General features: G+C 45.7%; 1 protein-coding gene across 1 annotated transcript in view; it reads left to right on the top strand.

The window, feature by feature from the left end:
• The first annotated feature begins 13,154 nt into the window (after window positions 1-13,154).
• Window positions 13,155-26,851, top strand: part of EIF2S2 (eukaryotic translation initiation factor 2 subunit beta) — a 43,554-nt gene continuing 29,857 nt past the window's right edge. The window contains exons 1-5 of the mRNA XM_077251963.1: window positions 13,155-13,611; window positions 21,424-21,604; window positions 22,635-22,735; window positions 25,324-25,459; window positions 25,535-25,635. Of these exons, the coding sequence (XP_077108078.1) occupies window positions 13,597-13,611; window positions 21,424-21,604; window positions 22,635-22,735; window positions 25,324-25,459; window positions 25,535-25,635 (534 nt within the window). The 5' untranslated portion in view covers window positions 13,155-13,596. The remainder of the gene's footprint in view (window positions 13,612-21,423; window positions 21,605-22,634; window positions 22,736-25,323; window positions 25,460-25,534; window positions 25,636-26,851) is intronic.

The raw sequence follows: 26,851 nt of genomic DNA, 5'->3' as shown, positions 1-26,851 counted from the left end.
ACCCTAACCATAACCCTAATCCCAAACCTAACGCTAACACTAATCCCAACCCTAACTCTAGCCTTAATTTTAGCCCCAACCCTAACCCTAACTTTAGCCCAACTCTAACCCTAATGGGAAAATGGAAATACATTTTCTTTATTTTATTTTTCCCTAACTAAGGGGGTGATAAAGTGGGGGTTTATTTACTATTTTTTTATTTTGATCACTGTGATAGGGTTTATCACAGTGACCAAAATGAACCAATAGGAAAAATCTTCCTATTGTTGCCGGGTGCCAGCCGGCAGATCTCAGCGGGCACATTACGCATGCGCCTGCCATTTTCTTCCAGGGAGAAGATGGCGGCGCCCATGGGGAGGGGAAGCAGGAGGGCCAAGGAGTATCGGGAGGTACCGGGGGGGATCGGGGATCCAATTGCGATCACATCAGAGAGAGAAATTAAATGGCACATCGGACTTTTTTTCTTTTTTTTGCGGTCTCTGCTATACGGTTAATAGCGGTGATCGCAAAACCGGGGTCGGTAAAAAAAGACCCGAATCATGTTCTCTGGGGTCTTGGCTACCCCCGGCAGCCCCAAAGAAAATCCGACTCTGAGGGAGCGCTACACACGTTTTCCACAGCGTCGTTAATTAACGGAGCTGTTGTTTAAGTACCCTTAACTATCGCCGTTAAAAGGCGTATCGGCGGTCGTTAAGGGGTTAAACAAGTCGGGTTGGTAACAGGAAGGTCAGAATACAATTTTTTACAATGACCCTACAAAAGATCAAGTGACATTCATTACATGTGGAGGCAACGGGTATGTTTCTCCTTGTGGAAAGTGACATATCAAGCAAACAGAAATGATACCTCTTGGATCATGGTCAGATGCCTCTCACACAGCCAAACCAGATCTCACACTTTGCACTGATGAGGGGCAGTACCACAAAGTGCCTGCAAATTGAGATTCTGCTTTTGGCTTTTGGCTTTTATCTTAAGTAACGTGACAAGGCTCGTTAAAGGTTCGACATTGACTTTTAGGATTGCTACTTCCTATAGGTGGCACTAGAGTTCTAGTTCTCTTCCTCTCTGACGAGGAAGTTTGCACATTACATGTGGACGAAAGACATTTGCGACATCTAAATAGGAAAGGGTTCTTCACAGTTAGTCAGTCTGCCTGTTAAAAACAATTATTGCAGCATGTAAGCAGATATCTGAAAGACAAACCTGCTATAAGGAATAGGAAAGTTTCAATTGAGGGCAATTACAACCGATGCAGAATAGGAGAATATGTGTTTTTGTTAATGGCAAACTCAGACAAATTGTATAATCAGTAAGACTGGTCTGATTGGTCAGAAATATGTGTGTGTAAACATAGCTTTCATCTGGAAGAAATATTTAAAGCTGTCTCAGACCTTAAACTAAGCAAGTCACCATGGTCGGACAGCCTCCCATGAGAGACATATGATAAGTATGATTAAATAAATTGCCATACCTTATTAGCCATGTATGAACATGCCCTTCCGATAGAATTCTTGCTTCTATTCTCGTGTGAAACCGCTATCATTTTTAGGTCTTGCTCACAAGAATGTATACATCGGACAATCGCTATCTGATGTTTCATCAGATAGCACTAGGACCAATATTAATGTAGATTTGCAGCATGCTGCGCTTTGCAATGCAAATTGGATCGTGCTCGGCCATTCCTGTCTATGGGTGCATGGAAAACATCAGAATGCACTCAGATGACAAAACACAAAAATTGAGCTTCGTTTAAGTTGGTATACATGCAGCACATAAACGAATGTTCACATTGGCCATAAAGCATTCAAAACCTACAAGCAACAAAATAAGCAAAACCCTACTGTTACTAAATAAGTAAAAAGCAAGTGTATTTAAATAACACATAGTTCTTAGTAATACTGCTTTTGATCAAAAAAAGCATAAAAGTCATCCCACCGTCGACAAGCTGACCCTGATCGGAACGGTCCTACACTGTCTAATATTAAAAACCTTACCATGTGTCAGAGTTGACCTCAGTGTGTGAATAAGGGCAGGGTTAGTTACAGCAGGGTTTTTGCTCATTTTATTTCCCTATGGAAGTGGTTGGAACCCCAGCAATAAGGACGTTTTTGCCCACACTATATATATTGGATAACTTCCAGTTTTGACGAAAACCCTTTAGGGCTCATTGAGACGAGTGTATAATAGGTCGGTGTGCTGTCTGTATGCAAAATAGGCAGAATGAGGACTTTATAAACATCGAAGGAGGGCACCATCAATAGTAGTGGCCAAATAGTACAGGGGATCTACCCAAGAGTATGTCAAACAAAATTTAATAAACCAAAGAGAAAAAGAGACATACCAAAATATGGGGAACACCCTAAATATAATAATATATAGAAAAAGTTTATTTATTACAATCCAAACAACACATACCACATGGACAGTAGTAGCATAAAAACATGAGCATTAAAAACATCAATAGTAAAGACCACCTCAAAGGAAAAAGAGTGAAAACCCCCAGACCGAGGGTCAGGTGCACACAGTAGCCCTATGCAATTCAATAACCGTAATGCAAAGGATTGTTGTAGGACATGACAAAGTGTACTGAAAATACTGGCATACAAGGTGAAAATTCTGTACCTATAGGATAAATAGGAATCAATGCCCCAGTTAACTAGTTCTTGCCAAGAATATAATATCACCATATATCTATATTTAGAAAGTCCACTGGAATGAGTGGACCCTATATGACCAGCCAAACTACATAGAACCATTTAGTGCCTATATACCAGTAGACAATAGGCTGGCTTGTCCAGCACTCAGTACACCCAGTGAGGGAGATATTTAACAAACAAGTATATAACACTTGCGTGTGGCCAATAGGTACGTAACATATATGACCAAGCCCCTGAGCTCAAGTAGATGAAAAAATGCACTCAATACGATAATTATATCCAACAGGCATAGAAAACAGGTACATGTGCCCACCGTGACCATCCATGAGAAAAGATACTGCTGTCTGCATGGAACAATAGCCAAAAATGCAGCTGACATCTACAACACAAATACATGGGGAGAGGGTGGATACATGACCTGTGAGAGCATGACGGAGCAGTCCGGGATAGAAGATATCACTGCCAACCTATATCGCCGCACTGCAAGTCCCATTACTCATGTCCATACAGGGAGTGTGCACGACCCCAGAAAAGGTCCAGGGGGGGATTAAGAACCCGACACGTGTCGCCACCGCTGTGGCTTCATCAGGGGTAAGAAATGGTATGCGCCATTGGACTCAAACATTACACTTTAAGTAGTTTACCCGATAGCAGAAGATCCCGAACAGCTGTAGGAGGAAGCGCCGCATGCGACCGGAAATGACATCGCACCGGAAACAAGAAAAGGTGTAAACCTCGCAGGCTGGGTGTGCCAAGATGGTGGCTTAGAAAATATACAGCGCATGCGCATGGTACAGCATAGAAAGTCCCTATCCATATTGATTAAGACCGCCCGCCTGCATTAGAGCGATCTATACGGGAATATAGATAAAATGTCACAGCGCTGCTGCAGCCACATACCCCACATTATATCGATCATGATTTATGTCACACACCAAAGACTAACTATTGTGAATACATAAAGAACTAAGTGCCATGATATTAAGACTTGGCATAAATGCCATGCTTGCACTCACAGCTTCAAGCAAGAGTTAGGGGGTTCTCGTAAGAATACCCCTCTCCATAGGTAAGTTTGGGCACACATACAGATCCTGCTGTGCGTGCTCGAATGGTGTGGAAAGTACCAGTACTAACAGGACAATGATAAACCTACTGTTATGTCAGGCATGTAACCATGATACATATAACCCTAGCGCCGCATGTCTGGGGATAACGTAGAACAGGAGACTATATCAAGTCTATAATAATGTGTGCTGCAATATATCACACAAAACTAAAACCAGAGGTGACAGATACCTGAGAATTTATTGAATGGCCAACAAACCTGTTTTTAAGGAAGAGAAAGGGGACAACAAACACCCAAAGGGCGGGATACGCAGCTGAACAAAATAAGTATATATATTCTCATATCACAATAAATCAAGATACTGTTGAGTCAATTTAAGCGAAACCCTTAGTTGGTCTAAAAATGCTATGGTAAGTGTGCCTATGACAGCGCCTCTACTATATGGTACACACCTATGGTAATGATGTTATCTGGTCAATAGAAACTATACCTCATCATAAATAGATGGAGACCAAGAAAAAATCTTACGGTTATTTAAGGGTTTACAAAAGGAGGTGCCACCCCCATAGGTTCCTATGATGGGGGGCGCAAAGTCAAATCACAAAACCTGATGAAAAATACTTTTACTCACAGATGTTGATCTGAACGACGGACAGGACCACATATAAATATGTAGACATGGCCCACCGTGCGGAAGTTTGGCTGGTCATATATATTAATAGACCCAAACAAAGGTTAGAATTATTAACTTAACCCACCCAGTATATGTTTAAATGATCATTTATTGATAAATGCCATGGTATATATACACATACCATCATTAAAGAGTATATCGCATACAAAATTATACCAAAGACATATAAAGGCAATACTCAAAATTGAGATATGAGTGAAATGACGTCAAGAGTCTATAGTTGTTTGTAGTATCCTGTGAACAAAAATTCTTCGTTCAGGCCCTTGGGTGAAAGGCTTTGAAGTTCATATATCCACTTGGTCTCACATCGAAGTAGGAGGTTGTGGATATCACCCCCCTAATGTTCATTTTAACGGATTCAAGACCCATTACTTTAAAGCTGGAAGTTTTTCCCCGGTGTCCATCCAAAAAATGCGCGGCCACTGATGTCAACGTCTTATTCCTGTCTCGATCCCTCTGGGCCGTAGAGATGTTAGAAAGGTCTTGTTGCATCCTTCTCCTTATTTCCTGCGTCGTCTGTCCCACGTAAATTTTTGGACAATCACAAAATATGGCGTAGACCAGATTACGTGATCTACATGTGAAGAATTCCTTGGGTCGAATCTGAAAAGACAGAGTGGAAACTGAGAATCCATCTTGCGCAATCATGAACTGGCATATATTGCAGTTGCCACATGGATAGGATCCAAAGGTCCTCCTACCACCCTTGAGTCTGGTGACTGGTCTTTGATAATGACTATGGCACAAATTGTCCTTCAGATTTTTGGCTCTCCTCGCCACCAGGCAAGGGGAGGAAGAGATAATTGGGATAGTTCTCACATCACTCATAAGTATGCCCCAGTTGCGTTCCAAAACATCTCGAATATCCGACCACTGGTTGTTAAAAGTTGTGATCAACGAGAGTGGGCGGGAAGAATCACGTACCTTCTTCTGGAACAGATTTTTTCTATCTTGTTGACACGCATGTTGGTATGCCCTGGAGATGCTTTTCTTTGGATATCCCCTTCTTTTGAACCGTTCCGACAGGTCCCTGGATTGCTCTGCAAATTCGATTTCTTTGCTGCAGTTTCTCTTGAGCCGAAGAAACTGGCCTTTTGGTATGCCATTTTTTAGATGCCATGGAAGAAAGCTGTTATAGTGGAGGAGACTATTTGTTGACGTTGCCTTCCGATGTAAAGTGCAGACAATGCTCGACCGTTCAATAGAGAGTCTGATGTCCAAAAATTCTATTGTCGAGTCTGAAATGGGCAGAATGAGGACAGCACAACCAGTTCAAGAAAATGTGGTAGCTCACATGAATGTTATTAATAGTCTGCATGTATCAGATCCCAGCATGCACTACTTTGATCAGGATTTCGGATTAGACTCAGTCATGAGAAACCAATGGGTGCATAAAAAACAGATCACATAACCTGGCTATTCATTGCTTGCGTTGAGAAACGTGATGGTGTCTCCGTGGCTTTTCTACATGCATTTGCATATTTCCCTTTAGGGATGGGGGCAGTGTTCTGGATCACTGCGTTGAGAAACACGTGATGGTGTCTCCGCGGTGTTGGATGTTTTGATCTCCCCGAGGTCATTCATCCTTATGTTTATAGTCTTTTCACTAGGCACTGCTCCTAATAGCCAGTTTCCTACTCCACACTGATGAGGGGTAAATACCCTGAAACAGTTGTCTGTGGATGGATACCATGTTTTGGCATAGGTGGTTTTCCTTTCTTGGGTGCTGCCCTTCCCGTGCTTGTTCCTTCCCGGTGAAAGACCTGGCTATTTATCGCTTGCGTTGAGAAACGTGATGGTGTCTCCGCGGCGTTTCTACATGCATTTGCATATTTCCCTTTAGGGATGGGGGCAGTGTTCTGGATCACTCCGTTGAGAAACACGTGATGGTGTCTCCGCGGTGTTCGATGTTTTGATCTCCCCGAGGTCATTCATCCTTATGTTTATAGTCTTTTCACTAGGCACTGCTCTTAATAGCCAGTTTCCTACTCCACACCGATGAGGGGTAAATACCCCGAAACAGCTGTCTGTGGATGGATACCATGTTTTGGCATAGGCGGTTTTCCTTTCTTGGATGCTGCCCTTCCCGTGGTTGTTCCTTCCCGGTGAAAGACCTGGCTATTTATTGCTTGCGTTGAGAAACAAGTGATGGTGTCTCCGCGGCTTTTCTACAACCAATGGAGTTCAGGCCTGGAGATTGGGCTGACCATGACAGGGTCTTCATGAGGTGGTCCTTCATCCATACCTTGATTAACCTAGCTGTGTGGCATGGCGTATTGTCCTGCTGGAAAAACCAGTCCTCAGAGTTGGGGAACATTGCCTGAGCAGAAGGAATCAACTGTTTTTCCAGGATAACCTTGTATGCGGCTTGATTCATACATCCTTCGCAAAGATTAACCTGCCCAATTCCAGCCTTGCTGAAGCATCCCCAGATCATCACCGATCCTCCACTGTTGTGATTTTGCTTTTTGCTCCCTCTAGTGGTCATTAGTGATTTGACTCTGGAGCGTCTGTCTTTTTCTATATCCTCACCTGGGCCGTTAGCTCAGGGGCGTTGCTATATAAGCTCCCTGGACCTTCAGTTCAATGCCTGGCATCGTTGAAATCAGAGCTAATCTGTTGTGCTCTTGTCCTCTGATCCTGGTTCCTGTTTTTCAAGCTAAGTCTGCTTCTTTGCTTTTTGCTTTTGTTTGGTATTTTTGTCCAGCTTGTTCCTATCTGTATCCTGACCTTTGCTGGAAGCTCTAGGGGGCTGGTGTTCTCCCCCCGGACCGTTAGACGGTTCGGGGGTTCTTGAATCTCCAGCGTGGATTTTTATAGGGTTTTTGTTGACCAGATAAGTTATCTTGCTATATTCTGCTATTAGTAAGCTGGCCTCTCTTTGCTGAACCTAGTTCATTTCTGTGTTTGTCATTTCCTCTTACCTCACCGTTATTATTTGTGGGGGGCTTGTATCTTGCTTTGGGGTCCCTTTCTCTGGAGGCAAGAGAGGTCTTTGTTTTCTTCTCCTAGGGGTAGTTAGATTCTCCGGCTGGCGCGAGTCATCTAGCGATCACCGTAGGCATGATCCCCGGCTACTTCTAGTGTTGGCGTTAGGAGTAGCTATTTGGTCAACCCAGTTACCACAGCCCTATGAGCTGGATTTTTGTATCTTGCAGACTTACACGTTCCTCTGAGACCCTGTCCACTGGGGTCATAACACTCCACCACATTTCACAGTGGGTGCAAGACACTGTGGCTTGTACGCATCTCCAGGTCTCCATCTAACCATTAGACGATCAGGTGTTGGGCAAAGCTGAAAATTAGACTCATCAGATAAGATTACCTTACTCCTGTCCTCTATGGTCCAATCCTTATGGTCTTTGGCAAACTTCAGCCTGGCTCTCCTTTGCTTCTCATTGATGAAAGGCTTTTTTCTAGCTTTACATGACTTGGGTCCTGCCTCTAGGAGCCTGTTACGAACTGTTCTTGCTGTGCACTTCACCCCAGCTGCCATTTGCCATTCCTTTTGTAGGTCACTTGATGTCATCCTGCGATTGCTGAGTGACATTTGAATAAGATGACGGTCATCCCAGTAAGTGGAGAGTCGTTTTCCTCCTCTGCCGGTCTGTAGTTCTTTTGTCCCCATTGTCTGCTGCTTGACCTTGTTGTAATGGACTGCCATCTTAGAAATTTTAAGAATGGAGGCATCATGACGCTCATTGTGTCCATCTGCTAGTAATGCCAGAATTGAGCCCTTCTTTTCCTCACTCAAGACTTTTCTTTTCAACTCCTTTGGCATGGTTAAAGTTATTTTTTCATTCCTATTACTTTTGGGATATTACTAGTAGGGTTGAGCGACTTTTGCTTTTTTAGGATCGAGTCGGGTTTCGTGAAACCCGACTGTCTCGAAAGTCGGATCGTGTGAAATCGGCCGATTATTGTGAAAAGTCGGGGGGCCGACCGAAACACGAAACCCAACACGAAACCCAATGCAAGTCAATGGGGAATTATATATTTTTTCTCTCTCTCTCCCCCTCTCTCCCCCTCCGTACAAAGCATAGGTTGTGTTGGACTGTGGAAATCGCTACATCCCAAACGGTAATATGGCTCTGTGACGCCACAGAAAGCAAGCCGGAAACTATATCATCACGCTGCCCACACTCCTTCATTGGCTGAAAAAATGGCGGGAAAAGCGTCATAGGAAACGCGACTTTGGCACGAAGATCGTCGACCGCGTGGCCGATCTCACGCTGGGGTCGGGTTTCACGAAACCCGACTTTGCCAAAAGTCGGCGACTTTTGAAAATGACCAATCCGTTTCGCTCAACCCTAATTACTAGCACTTGTTTTGCCATCCAGCTTGTCCTGTTGCAAGAGGATTGTGAACACCACAGCAGGGTTTTCTATACTTTCCTTTATTAAATAAGATTTGGTTCAGGTGATCACCTAATCACAAGCACATTAAGTAGAATGAGGTGTACTCTGGTTGGAATTCAACTGACACTGGAATGGCAGTCAGACATGGAGAGAAGCTGGTTTTTATAAAACTGTGCAGTGGTCTCTTAATTTTTGCCGGAGCTGTGTATATATATATATATATATATATATATATATATATATATATATATATTACAGTACAGTCCAAAAGTTTGGACACACCTTCTCATTTAAAGATTTTTCTATATTTTCATGACTATGAAAATTGTAAATTCACACTGAAGGCATCAAAACTATGAATTAACACTTGTGGAATTACAGTCATATGAAAAAGTTTGGGCACCCCTATTAATCTTAAGCTTAATGTTTTATAAAAATTGTTTTTTTTTGCAACAGCTATTTCAGTTTCATATATCTAATAACTGTTGGACACAGTAATGTTTCTGCCTTGAAATGAGGTTTATTGAACTAACAGAAAATATGCAATCTGCATTCAAACAAAATTTGACAGGTGCATAAGTATGGGCACCCTTATCATTTTCTTGTTTTAAATACTCCTACCTACTTTTTACTGACTTACTAAAGCACTTTTTTTGGTTTTGTAACCTCATTGAGCTTTGAACTTCATAGCTAGGTGTATGCAATCATGAGAAAAGCTACTTAAAGTGGCCACTTGCAAGTTGTTCTCCTGTTTGAATCTCCTCTGAAGAGTGGCATCATGGGCTCCTCAAAACAACTGTCAAATGATCTGAAAACAAAGATTATTCAACATAGTTGTTCAGGGGAAGGATACAAAAAGCTGTCTCAGAGATTTAACCTGTCAATCTCCACTGTGAGGAACATATTAAGGAAATGGAAGAACACAGGTACAGTTCTTGTTAAGGCCAGAAGTGGCAGGCCAAGAAAAACATCAGAAAGGCAGAGAAGGAGAATGGTGAGATCAGTCAAGGACAATCCTCAGACCACCTCCAGAGAGCTGCAGCATCAACTTGCTGCAGATGGTGTCACTGTGCATCGGTCAACTATACAATGCATTGTGTTTTTTTGCCGCCATGCATAACGCCTTTTTGTATGACCAAACAACTCAATCTTGGTTTCATCAGTCCACAGGACCTTCTTCCAAAAAGAAATTGGCTTCTCCAAATGTGCTTTTGCATACCTCAGCCGACTCTGTTTGTGGCGTGCTTGCAGAAACAGCTTCTTTCGCATCACTCTCCCATACAGCTTCTCCTTGTGCAAAGTGCGTTGTATAGTTGACCGATGCACAGCTCACATGAGGACCGCCCCAGGAAAGGAAGACCAAGAGTCACCTCTGCTTCTGAGGATAAGTTTATCCAAGTCACTAGCCTCAGAAATCGCAGGTTAACAGCAGCTCAGATTAGAGACCAGGTCAATGCCACACAGAGTTCTAGCAGCAGACACATCTCTACAACAACAAGAGGAGACTTTGTGCAGCAGGCCTTCATGGTAAAATAACTGCTAGGAAACCACTGCTAAGGACAGGCAACAAGCAGAAGAGACTTGTTTGGGCTAAAGAAAACAAGGAATGGACATTAGATGAGTGGAAATCTGTGCTTTGGTCTGATGAGTCCAAATTTGAGATCTTTGGTTCCAACCACCGTGTCTTTGTGCGATGCAGAAAAGGTGAACGGATGGACTCTACATGCCTGGTTCCCATCGTGAAGCATGGAGGAGGAGGTGTGATGGTGCTTTGCTGGTGACACTGTTGGGGATTTATTCAAAATTGAAGGCATACTAAACCAGCATGGCTACCACAGCATCTATTCCATCCGGTTTGCGTTTAGTTGGACCATCACTTATTTTTCAACAGGACAATGACCCCAAACACACCTCCAGGCTGTGTAAGGGCTATTTGACCAAGAAGGAGAGTGATGGGGTGCTACAGCAGATGACTTGGCCTCCACAGTCACCAGACTTGAACCCAATCAAGATGGTTTGGGGTGAGCTGGACCGCAGAGTGAAGGCAAAAGGGCCAACAAGTGCTAAGAATCTCTGGGAACTCCTTCAAGATTGTTGGAAGACCATTCCTGGTGAATACCTCTTGAAGCTCATCAAGAGAATGCCAAGAGTGTGCAAAGCAGTCATCAAAGCAAAAGGTGGCTACTTTGAAGAACCTAGAATATAAGACATAATTTCAGTTGTTTCACACTTTTTTGTTAAGTATATAATTCCACATGTGTTAATTCATAGTTTTGATGCCTTCGGAGTGACTGTACAATTTTCATAGTCATAAAAATACAGAAAAATCTTTAAATGAGAAGGTGTGTCCAAACTTTTGGTTTGTACTGTGTATAGAGAGAGAGAGAAATAAAGGTACCTTCACACGAAACGACATCGCTAGCGATCCGTGACGTTGCAGCGTCCTGGCTAGCGATATCGTTTCGTTTGACACGCAGCAGCGATCAGGATCCTGCTGTGATGTCGCTGGTCGCTGAATAAAGTCCAGAACTTTATTTGGTCGTCCGATCGCCGTGTATCGTTGTGTTTGAAAGCAAAAGCAACGATACCAGCGATGTTTTACACTGGTAACCAGGGTAAACATCGGGTTACCAAGCGCAGGGCCGCGCTTAGTAACCCGATGTTTACCCTGGTTACCAGCGTAAAAGTAAAAAAAACAAACAGCACATACTTACATGCGTCCCCCAGCGTCTGCTTCCTGACACTTACTGAGCGCCGGCCCTAAAAGTGAAAGCACAGCGGTGACGTCACCGCTGTGCTGTTAGGGCCGGAGCTCAGTCAGTGTCAGGAAGCAGACGCTGGGGGACGCATGTAAGTATGTGCTGTTTGTTTTTTTTACTTTTACGCTGGTAACCAGGATAAACATCGGGTTACTAAGCGCGGCCCTGCGCTTAGCAACCCGATGTTTACCCTGGTTACCCACCCGGGGACCTCGGCATCGTTGGTCGCTGGAGAGCGGTCTGTGTGACAGCTCTCCAGCGATCAAACAGCGACGCTGCAGCGATCGGCATCGTTGTCGCTATCGCTGCAGCGTCGCTTCGTGAGAAGGTACCTTAAGATAGTAACATAATTAAGGTTGAAGGAAGACTTTATTAGTCCATCTTGTTCAACCCATAGCCTAACCTAACATGTGGCAAACAGTAAGCTCCACATTGAGGAAACAAATTCCTTCCCGACTCCACATACGGCAATCAGACTGGTTCCCTGGATCAACGCCCTATGAAGGAATCTAGTGTATATACCCTGTAATATTATACTTTTCCAGAAAGGTATCCAGTCCCCTCTTAAATTTAATTAATGAATCACTCATTACAACATCATATGACAGAGAGTTCCATAGTCTCACTGCTCTTACAGTAAAGAATCCGCGTCTGTTATTATGCTTAAACCTTCTTTCCTCCAGACGTAGAGGACGCCCTCTTGTCCCTGTCTCAGGTCTATGATTAAAAAGATCATCAGAAAGGTCTTTGTACTGTCCCCTCATATATTTATACATTAAAATAAGATCACCCCTTAGTCTTCGTTTTTCCAAACTAAATAGCCCCAAGTGTAATAACCTATCTTGGTATTGCAGACCCCCCAGTCCTCTAATAACCTTGGTCGCTCTTCTCTGCACCCGCTCTAGTTCAGCTATGTCTTTCTTATACACCGGAGACCAGAACTGTGCACAGTATTCTAAGTGTGGTCGAACAAGTGACTTGTATAGAGGTAAAATTATGTTCTCCTCATGAGCATCTATGAAGATAGAAGAAAAGCTGGCAATTCAGCATTTGCGTACTGTAAAATCATAGCAGGGCCCGACAGAATAGAATAGATTACATACAGTATATAGCGGTATAATAGATAGATAGTGTCCGGGGCATATACAATTAGTACAGTGTGTGCACAGCTTATTGTACATGTATTTAATTAGTAAAAGATTATTTTTCAGAAACAAATGGCGTGGGCTCCCGCGTAATTTTCTTAACCAGCAGAGGGAAAGCAGACAGCTGGTAACAGATGTTTATAGCCTGGGAAGGTGATAATACCCATGGAGCTTCCCAGGCTATTAATATCAGCTCACAGCTGTATACTTAAGTCTTTACTGGCTATTAAAATGGGGGACCCCAGAAAAATCCCGTAGAGTCCCCCTATAATTAATAACCAGCAAAGGCTATGCAGGCAGCTGTGGGCACCAACGCCCCATGGACTGGCCAAAGCCCTCACGCACAGATCATAAACGGAGTTTAGAAATACTTTATCTAAGGATCTGTGTGTGTGTGTAATGTAATCTGGGACTGTTCGTTTTCTTCTGCGAAAAGTGTCGGAGATGTAGCCCCCCCCCCGACAATGTCACCTGCAGCCACAGGACTGCCCACCTTACTGGCAGCACTAATGGGGCAGGCTGGTAGCACTGGGGTAGCGTCCTCGGTATAGGGCAGAGTTTAGATGTAAATAAAATAGTCACTGAAACGTCGTCAGCTGGAATTCACCAGAGAGACGCATGGGAGAGAACAGTTACCACAACGGACGGCCACACTCACACTGCAACGTTAGCGCATAGACGGAAAGAACTACACTTCCCAGGTGACATCGCGGCGGCGCAAGCTTTTTACAGTGTACTTGTCGCCATCCTGATGACGTCAGGGTTCCAGTACGCGTGCGCACAGGCGTGTGAGTCGCTGAAGCTGATGTAAGAGTGGAGACCGGGTGAAGCGGGCATACAGCGAGGTACAGCACGGCCGAGGACAGACTGCCCATCCCTATACCGCAGCCCAGGCAGCACCGGGAATCTGCGCCATCATGTCCGGAGACGAGGTGAGGAAAGCGGAAACACGAGGGCGCAGGAAACATGTGCGCCGCCGGGTGAGGGAGGCCTGAGCCGTGCGGCATGGCAGAGCGGTGTGAGGGGCGGCTCTGTAGGTAGCTCTCCGCCCCTGGTCACACTCGGCTCCTCGGCCGATCAGTGAGAGCTGCCCCATCTGTACATGTATGGACGACGAGGAGCCTACACGTCCTCAGTAGTGACTGCCGGCCCTACTGGGAACTGGGAAGGGGGACTAGCGCCACCTCCCGATACTGCCCTGTCTGGTATTACAGCGCTAGTGTGTGGTGTCCCTGCACCGGCCTGGGGGGTAGGATGTTCTGGGGGAAGAATAATGGGGCTGCGATCATGGGGAGCAGGGATGTTCTGGGGGAAGAATAATGGGGCTGCGATCATGGGGAGCAGGGATGTTCTGGGGGAAGAATAATGGGGCTGCGATCATGGGGAGCAGGGATGTTCTGGGGGAAGAATAATGGGGCTGCGATCATGGGGATTATGGATGTTCTGGGAAAGGATAATGGTGCTGCGATCATGGGGAGTAGGGGTGTTCTGGGGAAGGATAATGGGGCTGCGATCATGGGGAGCAGGGATGTTCTGGGGAAGGATAATGGGGCTGCGATCATGGGGAGCAGGGATGTTCTGGGGAAGAATAATGGGGCTGCGATCATGGGGATTATGGATGTTCTGGGAAAGGATAATGGTGCTGCGATCATGGGGAGTAGGGGTGTTCTGGGGAAGAATAATGGGGCTGCGATCATGGGGAGCAGGGATGTTCTGGGGAAGAATAATGGGGCTGCGATCATGGGGAGCAGGGGTGTTCTGGGGAAGGATAATGGGGCTGCGATCATGGGGAGCAGGAATGTTCTGGAGAAGGATAATGGGGCTGCGATCATGGGGAGCAGGGATGTTCTGGGGAAGGATAATGGGGCTGCGATCATGGGGAGCAGGGATGTTCTGGGGGAAGAATAATGGGGCTGCGATCATGGGGAGCAGGGATGTTCTGGGGGAAGAATAATGGGGCTGCGATCATGGGGATTATGGATGTTCTGGGAAAGGATAATGGTGCTGCGATCATGGGGAGTAGGGGTGTTCTGGGGAAGGATAATGGGGCTGCGATCATGGGGAGCAGGGATGTTCTGGGGAAGGATAATGGGGCTGCGATCATGGGGAGCAGGGATGTTCTGGGGAAGAATAATGGGGCTGCGATCATGGGGATTATGGATGTTCTGGGAAAGGATAATGGTGCTGCGATCATGGGGAGTAGGGGTGTTCTGGGGAAGGATAATGGGGCTGCGATCATGGGGAGCAGGAATGTTCTGGAGAAGGATAATGGGGCTGCGATCATGGGGAGCAGGGATGTTCTGGGGAAGGATAATGGGGCTGCGATCATGGGGAGCAGGGATGTTCTGGGGAAGAATAATGGGGCTGCGATCATGGGGAGCAGGGATGTTCTGGGGAAGAATAATGGGGCTGCGATCATGGGGATTATGGATGTTCTGGGAAAGGATAATGGTGCTGCGATCATGGGGAGTAGGGGTGTTCTGGGGAAGGATAATGGGGCTGCGATCACGGGGAGCAGGGATGTTCTGGGGAAGAATAATGGGGCTGCGATCATGGGGATTATGGATGTTCTGGGAAAGGATAATGGTGCTGCGATCATGGGGAGTAGGGGTGTTCTGGGGGAAGGATAATGGGGCTGCGATCACGGGGAGTAAGGATGTTCTGGGGGAATGTTAATGGGGCTGCTATCACGGGGAGTAAGGATGTTCTGGGGAAAGGTTAATGGGGCTGCTATCATGGGGAGCAGGGATGTTCTGGAGAAGGTTACTAGTGCTGCGATCATGGGGAGTAGGGATGTGCTGGGGGAAGGTTAATAGGGCTGCAATCACGGGGAGTAGGGATGTTCTCGGGAAGGTTAATGGTGCTGCAATCATGGGGAGTAGGGATGTTCTGGTGGAAGGATAATGGTGCTGCGCTCATGAGGAGTAGGATGTTCTGGGGAAAGGATAATGGTGCTGCGATCATGGGGAGTAGGGATGTTCTGGGGGAAAAGTTAATGGTGCTGCGATCATGGGGAGTAGGGGTTTTCTGGGGGAAAGGTTAATGGTGCTGCGATCATATCAGATCCCTATGTAGTCACTACAGATCACAGCTAATGGGGGAGGACAGCACCCCACACACACTCACCTCCAATTGCGGTTTCTGCCCATTTACAAGCTGGTGAGGCTAGATGTGGATGGCAAAGTGGACGGTCCAATACATACAGGAGAGGTTTGTATAATAAGGTACTGTCACACTCAGCGACGCTGCAGCGATATAGACAACGAGCCGATCGCTGCAGCGTCGCTGTTTAGGCCGCTGGGGAGCTGTCACACAGACAGCTCTCTCCAGCGACCAACGATCAGGGGAACGACTTCGGCATCGTTGAAACTGTCTTCAACGATGCCGAAGTCCCCCTGCAGCACCCGGGTAACCAGGGTAAACATCAGGTTACTAAGTGCAGGGCCGCGCTTAGTAACCCGATATTTACCCTGGTTACCAATGTAAAAGTAAAAAAAAAACACTACATACTCACCTTCTGATGTCTGTCACATCCCCCGGCGTCCGCGCTGCTGCTCAGAGCTTCCTTCACTGAATGTGTCAGGGCCGGCAGAGCACAGCGGTGACGTCACCGCTGTGCTCGGCTTTACGGCCAGCACTGACACATTCAGTGCAGAAAGCTCTGAGCAGCAGCGCGGACGCCGGGGGACGTGACAGACATCAGAAGGTGAGTATGTACTGTTTTTTTTTTTACTTTTACAATGGTAACCAGGGTAAATATCGGGTTACTAAGCGCGGCCCTGCGCTTAGTAACCCGATATTTACCCTGGTTACCATTGTAAAACATTGCTGGCATCGTTGCTTTTGCTGTCAAACACGATGATACACACCGACCTAACGACGAAATAAGGTGCTGGCCTTCTAGCTCCGACCAACGATATCACAGCGGGATCCAGATCGCTGCTGCGTGTCAAACACAACGATACCGTTATCCAGGACGCTGCAACGTCACGGATTGTTGTCGTTCTCGTTGGAAAGTTGTTCAGTGTGACTGTACTTTTAGTTTAGGTAACACATCCCCCAATCACTCTTATTGTCTAGCAGTATATGGCATAAACACACAACGTATATATCCTGTTATATATGGCTGTAGTAGAGGTGGAAATGTTACACCTCATCTTGGCTAGAGAGGAGAATCCCTGCAGAGTATTAGTCTGAAGACCCTATTTATCCATGCATTACATAATTGACTGTGGGGTCTCCTCATTGGTTAGTTCACTTTTCTAAAATCTCATTATCGCCTATTCAGTTGAGCGCTGCCCTGCCGTTATGGCGGCCCCATAGACCATGGTGGAGAGCATGTGAGCTCATCGCTCCACTCAAAATGTTCTTAGGATTTCCTTTGTATTGCATAAAGGGATGGAATTATCAACTGGAAATTACAAAGGAAATCTTAAAAACCTGATCTGTAGGGGGAGCACTGCTTTAAAGGGACTCCTGCAGGAGGTTGATGCTGCCCAAACTGAGGGCATCATGACTCGGACACCTGCTGTGTTCTTGCCGTGGCATTTCCGAGAAAACATGCCCACTATAATCGTGCTACCTGTGGTTTGGGCAGCATGCATCTCCTCTCAAGTTCCCTTTAATAAATTCCTCCTGGCTCTCATGCTAGTGCAGAATGCCCGGAGTGATACCACTCATGGTTAGGAGTTCATTGTATTCATGAGGGGCGCTATTTCCACTGATGGACCCCATTGTATACATGCCGGTAAATGACACCCTGGCAGTTATTGGTGAGGAGGATCCTATATCTGTCTGTTCTTAGTTACAAGCTAAATTGTTTTCCATTTATTTTGTCTAATACTAGAGCAAACTTGGTGCTGTTCTTTGACTGTACAGTAATTATGCCTATAAATCAAATTATTTACCAGGCTCCATCATCAGTTCCTCAGTGTGATATCAGTCTCCTTCCTGTTGCACTTTATTGTGCATCAGTTTCATCAGCCTTTCCTTGCAGTGGGGATCCGCATACATCTAGTTCTATAGCGGCTGGTATATGATGTATTGTGCTTTCTCCTCTTGTGGCCATATATATTGATTATCAAATAAGGAAATCCTTTTTTCTTTCTTTTGTCCATTGGCTTTTGGAGTTACTGCCTTGTATTAAAGTGACAGTGGCCAGAAACTGACATATGACATTTGGCTTCAGTTGTGATTATCTGATCGTCTATCCATATGCAGGCAGCATTATTACAAGCTTTATTTCATGTGCTGACATGTATTGGACATCAGGCTCACCGGCTCATACAACTACCTTCAGTGTGACGCTCGGTGTACTCACTAGAAGATGGAGGATGCGGCCTTATTCCTTTGCCAGCATTTGTAATCCAATGTCGACAGTAGATCGCACAGAAAGAAAATGGTCAATGAGACATTCACTTCTCCTGCGTTTGGAGCCATTCGCAGAACTGATAAAATGCTGACATTTGGATAAGGCCTACGGAAACATCTGCATTTGCATCCTGTGTGTGATTATAGTGATAAAAAGCTGATAGCACCATGTTAAGGATTTTTTTTTTTTTCTATTTGCAAGATCACTTGCAATTTTCTTTTAGCGGCAGTGATGTTGTAACTAATAGTCATTGTGGCACCATAGACGTAGAATGACCAGTTACCTGTGCCACCTCTGATGCAGGTACAGGGCAGATTTGGGGCTGTTGATAGCACGCTCCATCTAAAATTCCCACCATTGTAGAATTTTCAGTATGTTTTCCAAGTTGAAAATCTGCAGCTTATTACACGAGTGGCAAAGCGCATAAGGTTTTACCAAGTGTCACCCACACATGGTGAAGTTTAACCCTTTTGTATATAATGTGTAACCCTGTAATAGTGAGTGATTACTGAAACAAGTCCTGCCCCATGATCCTTTACAGTTCGTAGCAGGAGTCTCATGCACCATTTCCTTAGTTAGACCTGTGCTTACTTTGGGAACTCTCCACCATGTGTCCAAGGTACCAGTATATTTCTCAAGAAAGCCTTTTTAAGACATAGAAAAAGTTAAAAATTGTGATGTTTTGGCCACAAACGGCCTTTTTCAAGCCATAAATTGGAAATCGACAATTTGTAACTCAAACAAGGCCATAGGTGGCTGAGAAGATGCCACAAGTTTTAACTTTTTGTTGTCTTGAACAATGAATAAGCTTTCTTAAGGAATATACCCATAATCCTTTACCTTCTGAGAACAATCAGAAACGTACAATCTAGCAAGTAATAAAAAAAAAGTAACTTTTACACCAAGGTTTGCCCCGTTGGCTTTCTCTTAGGGCATGGGCACAGAGGAAGAATATGTGGTGGAGAGTCCACTGCAGGATTTTGTCACAGCAGAGTTGTCCTGCTTAATAAATTGGGATGGAATTTCAGCTGCGTATGCGCCAAAAAGTACTCCAGTCATGTGATGATTTGTAATGTAGACACCATTTGTTTTATTACTCACCAAGTCTGAACAGGGTGTATTGTATATTACGAGTCACATGACAGGACTACAATTTTTTTGACGCATAGGCAGCTCAAAGATGCACCCACCCTGTTAAGTGTAGCGTATTACTCCTGTTGGCTCTAGGTCCCAACTGTCATACTAAACGCCAGTCCTGATACATCTCTACTTTTATATATACACACACACACACTACGCACAGCCCACGTAGTGTGTTGCACAGCCACGTAGTGTGTTGCACAGCCACGTAGTGTGTTGCACAGCCACGTAGTGTGTTGCACAGCCACGTAGTGTGTTGCACAGCCACGTAGTGTGTTGCACAGCCACGTAGTGTGTTGCACAGCCACGTAGTGTGTTGCACAGCCACGTAGTGTGTTGCACAGCCACGTAGTGTGTTGCACAGCCACGTAGTGTGTTGCACAGCCACGTAGTGTGTTGCACAGCCACGTAGTGTGTTGCACAGCCACGTAGTGTGTTGCACAGCCACGTAGTGTTGCACAGCCCACGTAGTGTTGCACAGCCCACGTAGTGTGTTGCACAGCCCACGTAGTGTGTTGCACAGCCCACGTAGTGTGTTGCACAGCCCACGTAGTGTGTTGCACAGCCCACGTAGTGTGTTGCACAGCCCACGTAGTGTGTTGCACAGCCCACGTAGTGTGTTGCACAGCCCACGTAGTGTGTTGCACAGCCCACGTAGTGTGTTGCACAGCCCACGTAGTGTGTTGCACAGCCCACGTAGTGTGTTGCACAGCCCACGTAGTGTGTTGCACAGCCCACGTAGTGTGTTGCACAGCCCACGTAGTGTGTTGCACAGCCCACGTAGTGTGTTGCACAGCCCACGTAGTGTGTTGCACAGCCCACGTAGTGTGTTGCACAGCCCACGTAGTGTGTTGCACAGCCCACGTAGTGTGTTGCACAGCCCACGTAGTGTGTTGCACAGCCCACGTAGTGTGTTGCACAGCCCACGTAGTGTGTTGCACAGCCCACGTAGTGTGTTGCACAGCCCACGTAGTGTGTTGCACAGCCCACGTAGTGTGTTGCACAGCCCACGTAGTGTGTTGCACAGCCCACGTAGTGTGTTGCACAGCCCACGTAGTGTGTTGCACAGCCCACGTAGTGTGTTGCACAGCCCACGTAGTGTGTTGCACAGCCCACGTAGTGTGTTGCACAGCCCACGTAGTGTGTTGCACAGCCCACGTAGTGTGTTGCACAGCCCACGTAGTGTGTTGCACAGCCCACGTAGTGTGTTGCACAGCCCACGTAGTGTGTTGCACAGCCCACGTAGTGTGTTGCACAGCCCACGTAGTGTGTTGCACAGCCCACGTAGTGTGTTGCACAGCCCACGTAGTGTGTTGCACAGCCCACGTAGTGTGTTGCACAGCCCACGTAGTGTGTTGCACAGCCCACGTAGTGTGTTGCACAGCCCACGTAGTGTGTTGCACAGCCCACGTAGTGTGTTGCACAGCCCACGTAGTGTGTTGCACAGCCCACGTAGTGTGTTGCACAGCCCACGTAGTGTGTTGCACAGCCCACGTAGTGTGTTGCACAGCCCACGTAGTATATAGCAATGCGTGGTTAAAAAAGACTTAAAATAAAAAATAAACATATACTCACCTTCCGAAGGCACCTTGAAGTCCTGGCGCCTGTGTGCAGTGCACGCAGCAGCTTCGGGTCCCAGGGTTTGTATGAGCGCAGGACCTGTGATGATGTCGCGGTCACATGACCGTGATGTCATGGCAGGTCCTTCTCGCGTAGCATCCTTGGCATCGAAACCTGCCGCCCTGCACTGCCGAAGACAGCGCGCGATGTCGGAAGGTGAGAATAACCTTTTTTTTTTTTATTATCATTTGTAACATTAGATCTTTTTACTATTCATGCTGCAAATAGTAAAAAGTTGGGGACGCACAGGGTTAATAGCAGCGTTAACGGAGTGCTTTACCCACGGCATAACGCGGTCCGTTAACGCTGGCATTAACCCTGTGTGAGCGGTAACTGGACGGGAGTATAGAGCGGGCGCCGGGCACTGACTGGATGGAAGTAGGGAGGGACTAATTCTCGGCCTGACTGTGCCCATCGCTGATTGGTCGCGGCAGCCAGGACAGGCAGCTGGCGAGAACAATCTGCGACGCGGATTTCTGGGACAGACAGATGGAAGTACCCCTTAGACAATTATATAGTAGATATATATATATATATATATATATATATATATATATATATATATATATATATATATATATATATATACTAATTGCTATGTCTTTTCATTTAGATGATATTCGACCCTACCATGTCCAGAAAGAAAAAGAAGAAGAAGAAGCCCTTCATGTTGGATGAAGAAGGAGGTGAACAGCCCGTGGAGGAGACACAGGTTCCCGAAACGAAAGAAGTAGAACCAGAACCTGTGGAAGAGAAGGATTTTGACCTGGACGAAGAGTCTTTTAGGAAAAAAGGTAATATAAAGATATTTTATATGCTGTGTTGGCCATCAGGGTAGGGATATTTTCTCACAGACTGCAGAGCTCGCTCTGCTGGTGGAGGAGCATTTGACCAGATCCGTCCATCATCTTCATCCAATGGAAAAGCAGCTTTTCCGTATGATTGTTTTTCACATCAAGAAGACTGATGGATAAGTCTGGTCCCATATTGCTCCATCAGCAGCCTACTTAAGGGCAGGAGAGCTAGTCATCCTGTGAGACTGGAGGGGAACCTGTAGTAACTGCCACATAATCATGTCCAAACACATTTGTTAAAATATAACAATGCGTCGTTTAGGAGAAAAAAACGCATCCTGCAAAGTTGTCTGCAGGATGCGTTTTTTACCCATAGACTTACATTAGCGACGTATGGCCACACGTCGCATCCGTCGTGCGACGCATGCGTCTTGTTTTGGCGGACCTCCGCCACGAAAAATGTTACATGTAACGTTTTTTTGTGCGTCGTGTCCGCTCGGTCGGAGCTCCGCCCCCTCCTCCCCGGACATTACAATGGAGCAGCGGATTCATTGAAAAACTGCATCCGCTGCCCCCGTTGTGCTACTTAACACACCGTACGTCGGGCCGACGGTATAGGTTCATGATCAGAAATTTTACCTGGCAAGTTAAAGGGAATCTGTCAGTAGGATCAACCCTCCTATATCGGCATGTAGGTCATAGGAAGCTGAATAAAATTATACCTTGGTATCTGCGATCTGGTGTCTTATTCCAGTGGAATCCACGTTTTTCTTATTTGTAAATGAGCTGTTAAGATCTATAGACCAGGCACTGATCTACCTGGGAATCGGCCCCCAGAGATTATAATAAATAAAGGGGGTGTTACCAGTGTGACAAATGTAATGGTCGCGCTCCTGATCTCACTGCAGAGCTGTGTGTGCTTATAACTGACCATTTCAATCCTATCTTATCCAAATCTTTCCCCACCCGAAAATCCTGCATTATTGCTCGGGTCTATGGCAAAGTTACTTGAGTATTATTCCTTTTCTAGATGCACCAGATGATCTGGATGATTTAAATTTCTTCAACCAGAAGAAAAAGAAAAAGAAAACTAAAAAGTTTGATCTGGATGAAGCAGAGGAAGGTGTAAAGGTACCTGGAATTGTTACTTGAATTTGGACATTTATTTGGCAACTATATTGTAATTACTGAGAGGGAATTATGTTTAAAATAATATTTTTTGTGGTTTTATTGTTTTGTATTGGTTTCCCTTCTGTTGTTGTTTGGCCTTGTGATATCAAGAGTCTGTCCTCAAAATTGGTCATCAATTTGGGTTGGTGGGAGTCCTACACCCGGTACCTCCCCCCAGTCATCAACTGTTCCTGATGTAAACGTTCAAAAGACCCGGATCGGCATGGCTCCTTTTGCTGGTTAGTGCTTACTGCAGAAAGCTGCAGTGCATCTCCTACTTGGCAACGGACCGTACACAGTGAACAGAGCCATGCTGTTTACGCCTGGCCGCTGACACAGGGGGATAGGCACCTCTACCAATTTGACATCGATAACAAATCTTAAAGATGCCTCCCCAATATGACAAGGCTGAAACAGTCTTGCAGTTTTCCTGCAGGCCGCTAAACTTCCTAATAGGAAGAGAGGTAGAGGACTTGAACTCTAGTGTCACCTGATAGAAGTACCAATCTTAAGTTCAATATAGACTCTTTAATGAGCCTTGCCATATGACTTGGTACAAAAGCCACACCAGAGTTAAAACAGATGTAGACATCTGTTTTGGGGTGTTTCCCCTCTTAAGCGTAAAGCATTGGAACTGATTTGGTTGTATGAAAGGGAGGCTTGTGACTGGTGTCTAAGGGGTATCGTCTCTTATTGTGTAGTGACATGCCAGTGTAAAGAAACTTAAGGCCATTCAATGCTCCTTTGGCAAGGATAGTTAAAGGGTCGATATATTCTTTTGCTATTGCTGCTTGCAATAGTTGGCACAGGAGTTCAAGTCCTCTTCCTCTCTGAAGAGACGATTTGGATATTTAAAGGGCCACTGTCACCCCCTCCAGCCGTTATGAACTAAAAGACCCACCTTGTGCAGCAGTAATGCTGCAGTCTAACAAGGTGGCTCTTTTAGTTTTTGATTAAGTTATTACCTCAATAAAGCGTTTTGAAAATTGTCCACAAAGACCAGATATTGTACCTGGAGGCGGTCCTAAGCGTCCTGTATGAATCCCCCAACGGCCGTCACTCTTCTCTTCAGGGGCGATGGTCGCCGCCCCCTTCGCGCTTTTTCTTCTTAAATCCGGCGCCTGCGCTGTGCGTGCCTGCCTGGGGCAGGCGCAGTCTTCATTGTCGGTCATAGCGCAGATCCAGGGCTCCTGACAGCGGCGGCGGCGGAGCTGTTACCCCAGTGGTGGCCGCTGTCTTCAGGCTCCTCCGGGCGCGGTGCGGTGTTATCCAGCGCTGTACGGTGTTATCCAGCGCTGTACAGGCTCCATGGACGTCACTGCGCTCCAGCAGCTGGAAAACTACAACTCCCAGCATGCCCTGTCTGCCAGGTCTATCGGGGGACGCTGGGAAATGTAGTTTTCCTGCAGCTGGTGCAGAACAGACGGCAGAGGCTTGCTGTATTCAGCAACAGGGTGGCCGCACTGCCCGCACAGGCGCAGTCAGGCACCCTGCGTCTGAGTGTGACTCACAATGAACATTGCGCAGGCCCCAGGCAGGCACGCACAGCGCAGGCGCCGGATTTAAGAAGAAACACCGCAAAGGGGGCGGAAACCAGCGCCCCTGAAGAGAAGAGTGACGGCCGTTGGGGGATTCATACAGGACGCTTAGGACCGCCTCCAGGTACAATATCTGGTCTTTGTGGACAATTTTCAAAACGCTTTATTGAGGTAATAACTTAATCAAAAACTAAAAGAGCCACCTTGTTAGACTGCAGCATTACTGCTGCACAAGGTGGCTCTTTTAGTTCATAACGGCTGGAGGGGGTGACAGTGGCCCTTTAATTTCCCAGAGGGACATTACATGGCCTATTTGTCTCTTCACACTGGCATGTTAGGCACACCAATCTCCACAAGGAAATTTGCTCCTTAGTCCTCATTATAACACCACATTGTGATTTTGGGAATACCGCTATGTTGTCTAATCAGTGGTGGTCTTGTGACAGATAGCTTTCTCTGCTTATAACTCCCTTAAACACTGGACTTTCCATGGAATAGATTGGGAGGAGTTGATTGGAACTAGTTGATAAATGTCATACGTTTAGAGTCTATCCATGGTGTTTGACCTTTGGGAAATCTATAACCAGGTTTTTGCTACCTCATCTGTAAGTAGGAAAAGAGACTCTAATTCCCACCATATATCACTTAGTTTACTAGGTGCAGCAGTTGTGACACAGTTCTTTCATGTAGATTGCAGTTGATCTGAAAAATTTAACCCCACCCACATCAGGCTTTCTATGTGCATTGTCTATTGGCAGTGAGCTGCTTATCACAGGAGGGAATAGAGTCAGATGACTTGGTGTGAGGCAGCTAGACACCACAATCATAATGTCCTAGTGATAAAACCTTCATTGTATGTAAACAGCACACAGCCTAATAACTGACACATCATTGCACTCAGTGTTTCAACCTCTACCTCATGCTGTCCTTGGATTACATAAAGCAATCCATCAACAGGTTTTTGCTCAGTGCCCCATTCAAATTAAAATTTTCCTAATATTTACTTCACAGAATCTGAAGATCGAGTCTGATACTCAGGATGCCTCCGAGTCCCAAGATGATGATTTCGAATTCCCGTTAACAAAGAAGAAAAAAAAGAAAAATGTTAAATTCCCAGAGCATGATGACAACAGTGAAAAAGATGAAGGTACGTGTGACGGTATTATTTGAAAACCTTTTTGTGATGACTGCAAGTTATGACATTTCGCGTTGCACATTACAGCCTTCGAAGAGGAAGACAATAAAAAAGATTATGGCATTTCCTTTAGTTCTCAGCATGGACCTGCATGGGCTGGAACTGAAAGGGACTACACATACGATGAGGTGAGTGCTAGATCACTGGGCTGATATAAAAGTGACTAAGTTACCACTAAATTCTTGGCAGGAATCTTGTAAAGCAAACTTTCGGGTATGAAGAATATTAGCAGCTCTTAAAGGAAACCTGTCACCCCCAAAATGGAAGTTGAGCTAAGCCCACCGGCATCAGGGGCTTATCTACAGCATTCTGTAATGCTGTAGATAAGCCCCCAATGTAACCTGAAAGATGAGAAATAGAGGTTAGATTATACTCACCCAGGGGCGGTCCAGTCCGGGGCCTCCCATCTTCTTACGGTCACGTCCTTGTCTTCGCGCTCCGGCGCAGGCGTACTTTGTCTGCCCTGTTGAGGGCAAAGCAAAGTACTGCAGTGTGCAGGTGCCGGGAAAGGTCAGAGAGGCCCTGCGCCGGAGCCACGGCGTGAAGACAAGAAGAGGACGTGATCATAAGAAGATGGGAGGCCCTGGACCGGACCGCAGCGGGACTGCCCACCCAGGTGAGTATAATCTAACCTCTTTTTCTCATCTTTCAGGATACATCGGGGGGGCTTATCTGCAGCATTACAGAATGCTGTAGATAAGCCCTGATGCCGGAAGGCTTAGCTCAACTTCCATTTTGGGGGTGACAGGTTCCCTTTTAACCCCTTAGTGCAACATGACACATAAGTTCGTCAGTGTTGGGATGCCTGTGGTTGGAGAGCGGTATTGCTGTGTCTGTAAAAGTCCTGTCTATCAAGGTATAAAAATGATTAATCCATATGATAAAACCCATGGCATGTAGAAGGAAAATAAATGCCATGACAGAATTACTTTTTTTTTAGTCACCATTCCCCCCCCTCTAAAAGAGATGTAAGCAAAAGCTATGTAAATGTTGTATGTACCTCAAATTATCGATAAAATTGTCAGCTTGTCATGCTAAGAAAACAAGCCGTTGCACAGCCCGATTGATGGAAACAAAAACTTTACAAGTCTAGGAAAATGACGACGCAAGCTGAAAACTTTTTTTTTGTTGTTGTTTTTGTTTTTAAATCTCTTTAAAATAAAAAAAAAATGACTTGCAACTTTGCAATCACCATAATCACACTGACCTGGAGAATCATGTTTCCAGGTAATTTTTAGTGTACACCAAATACCGTAAATACAAAACCCCAAAAACAATGGCAAAATTGTATTTTTCTCACCATTGCATCTCACTCAGAATTTTTATTCTCTTATTCTTTTCAGT

The sequence above is a fragment of the Ranitomeya variabilis genome, chromosome 4 (genome assembly GCF_051348905.1).
Source record: "Ranitomeya variabilis isolate aRanVar5 chromosome 4, aRanVar5.hap1, whole genome shotgun sequence".
NCBI lineage: Eukaryota > Metazoa > Chordata > Amphibia > Anura > Dendrobatidae > Ranitomeya > Ranitomeya variabilis.
This window is presented reverse-complemented; position numbering and strand designations above follow the sequence as displayed.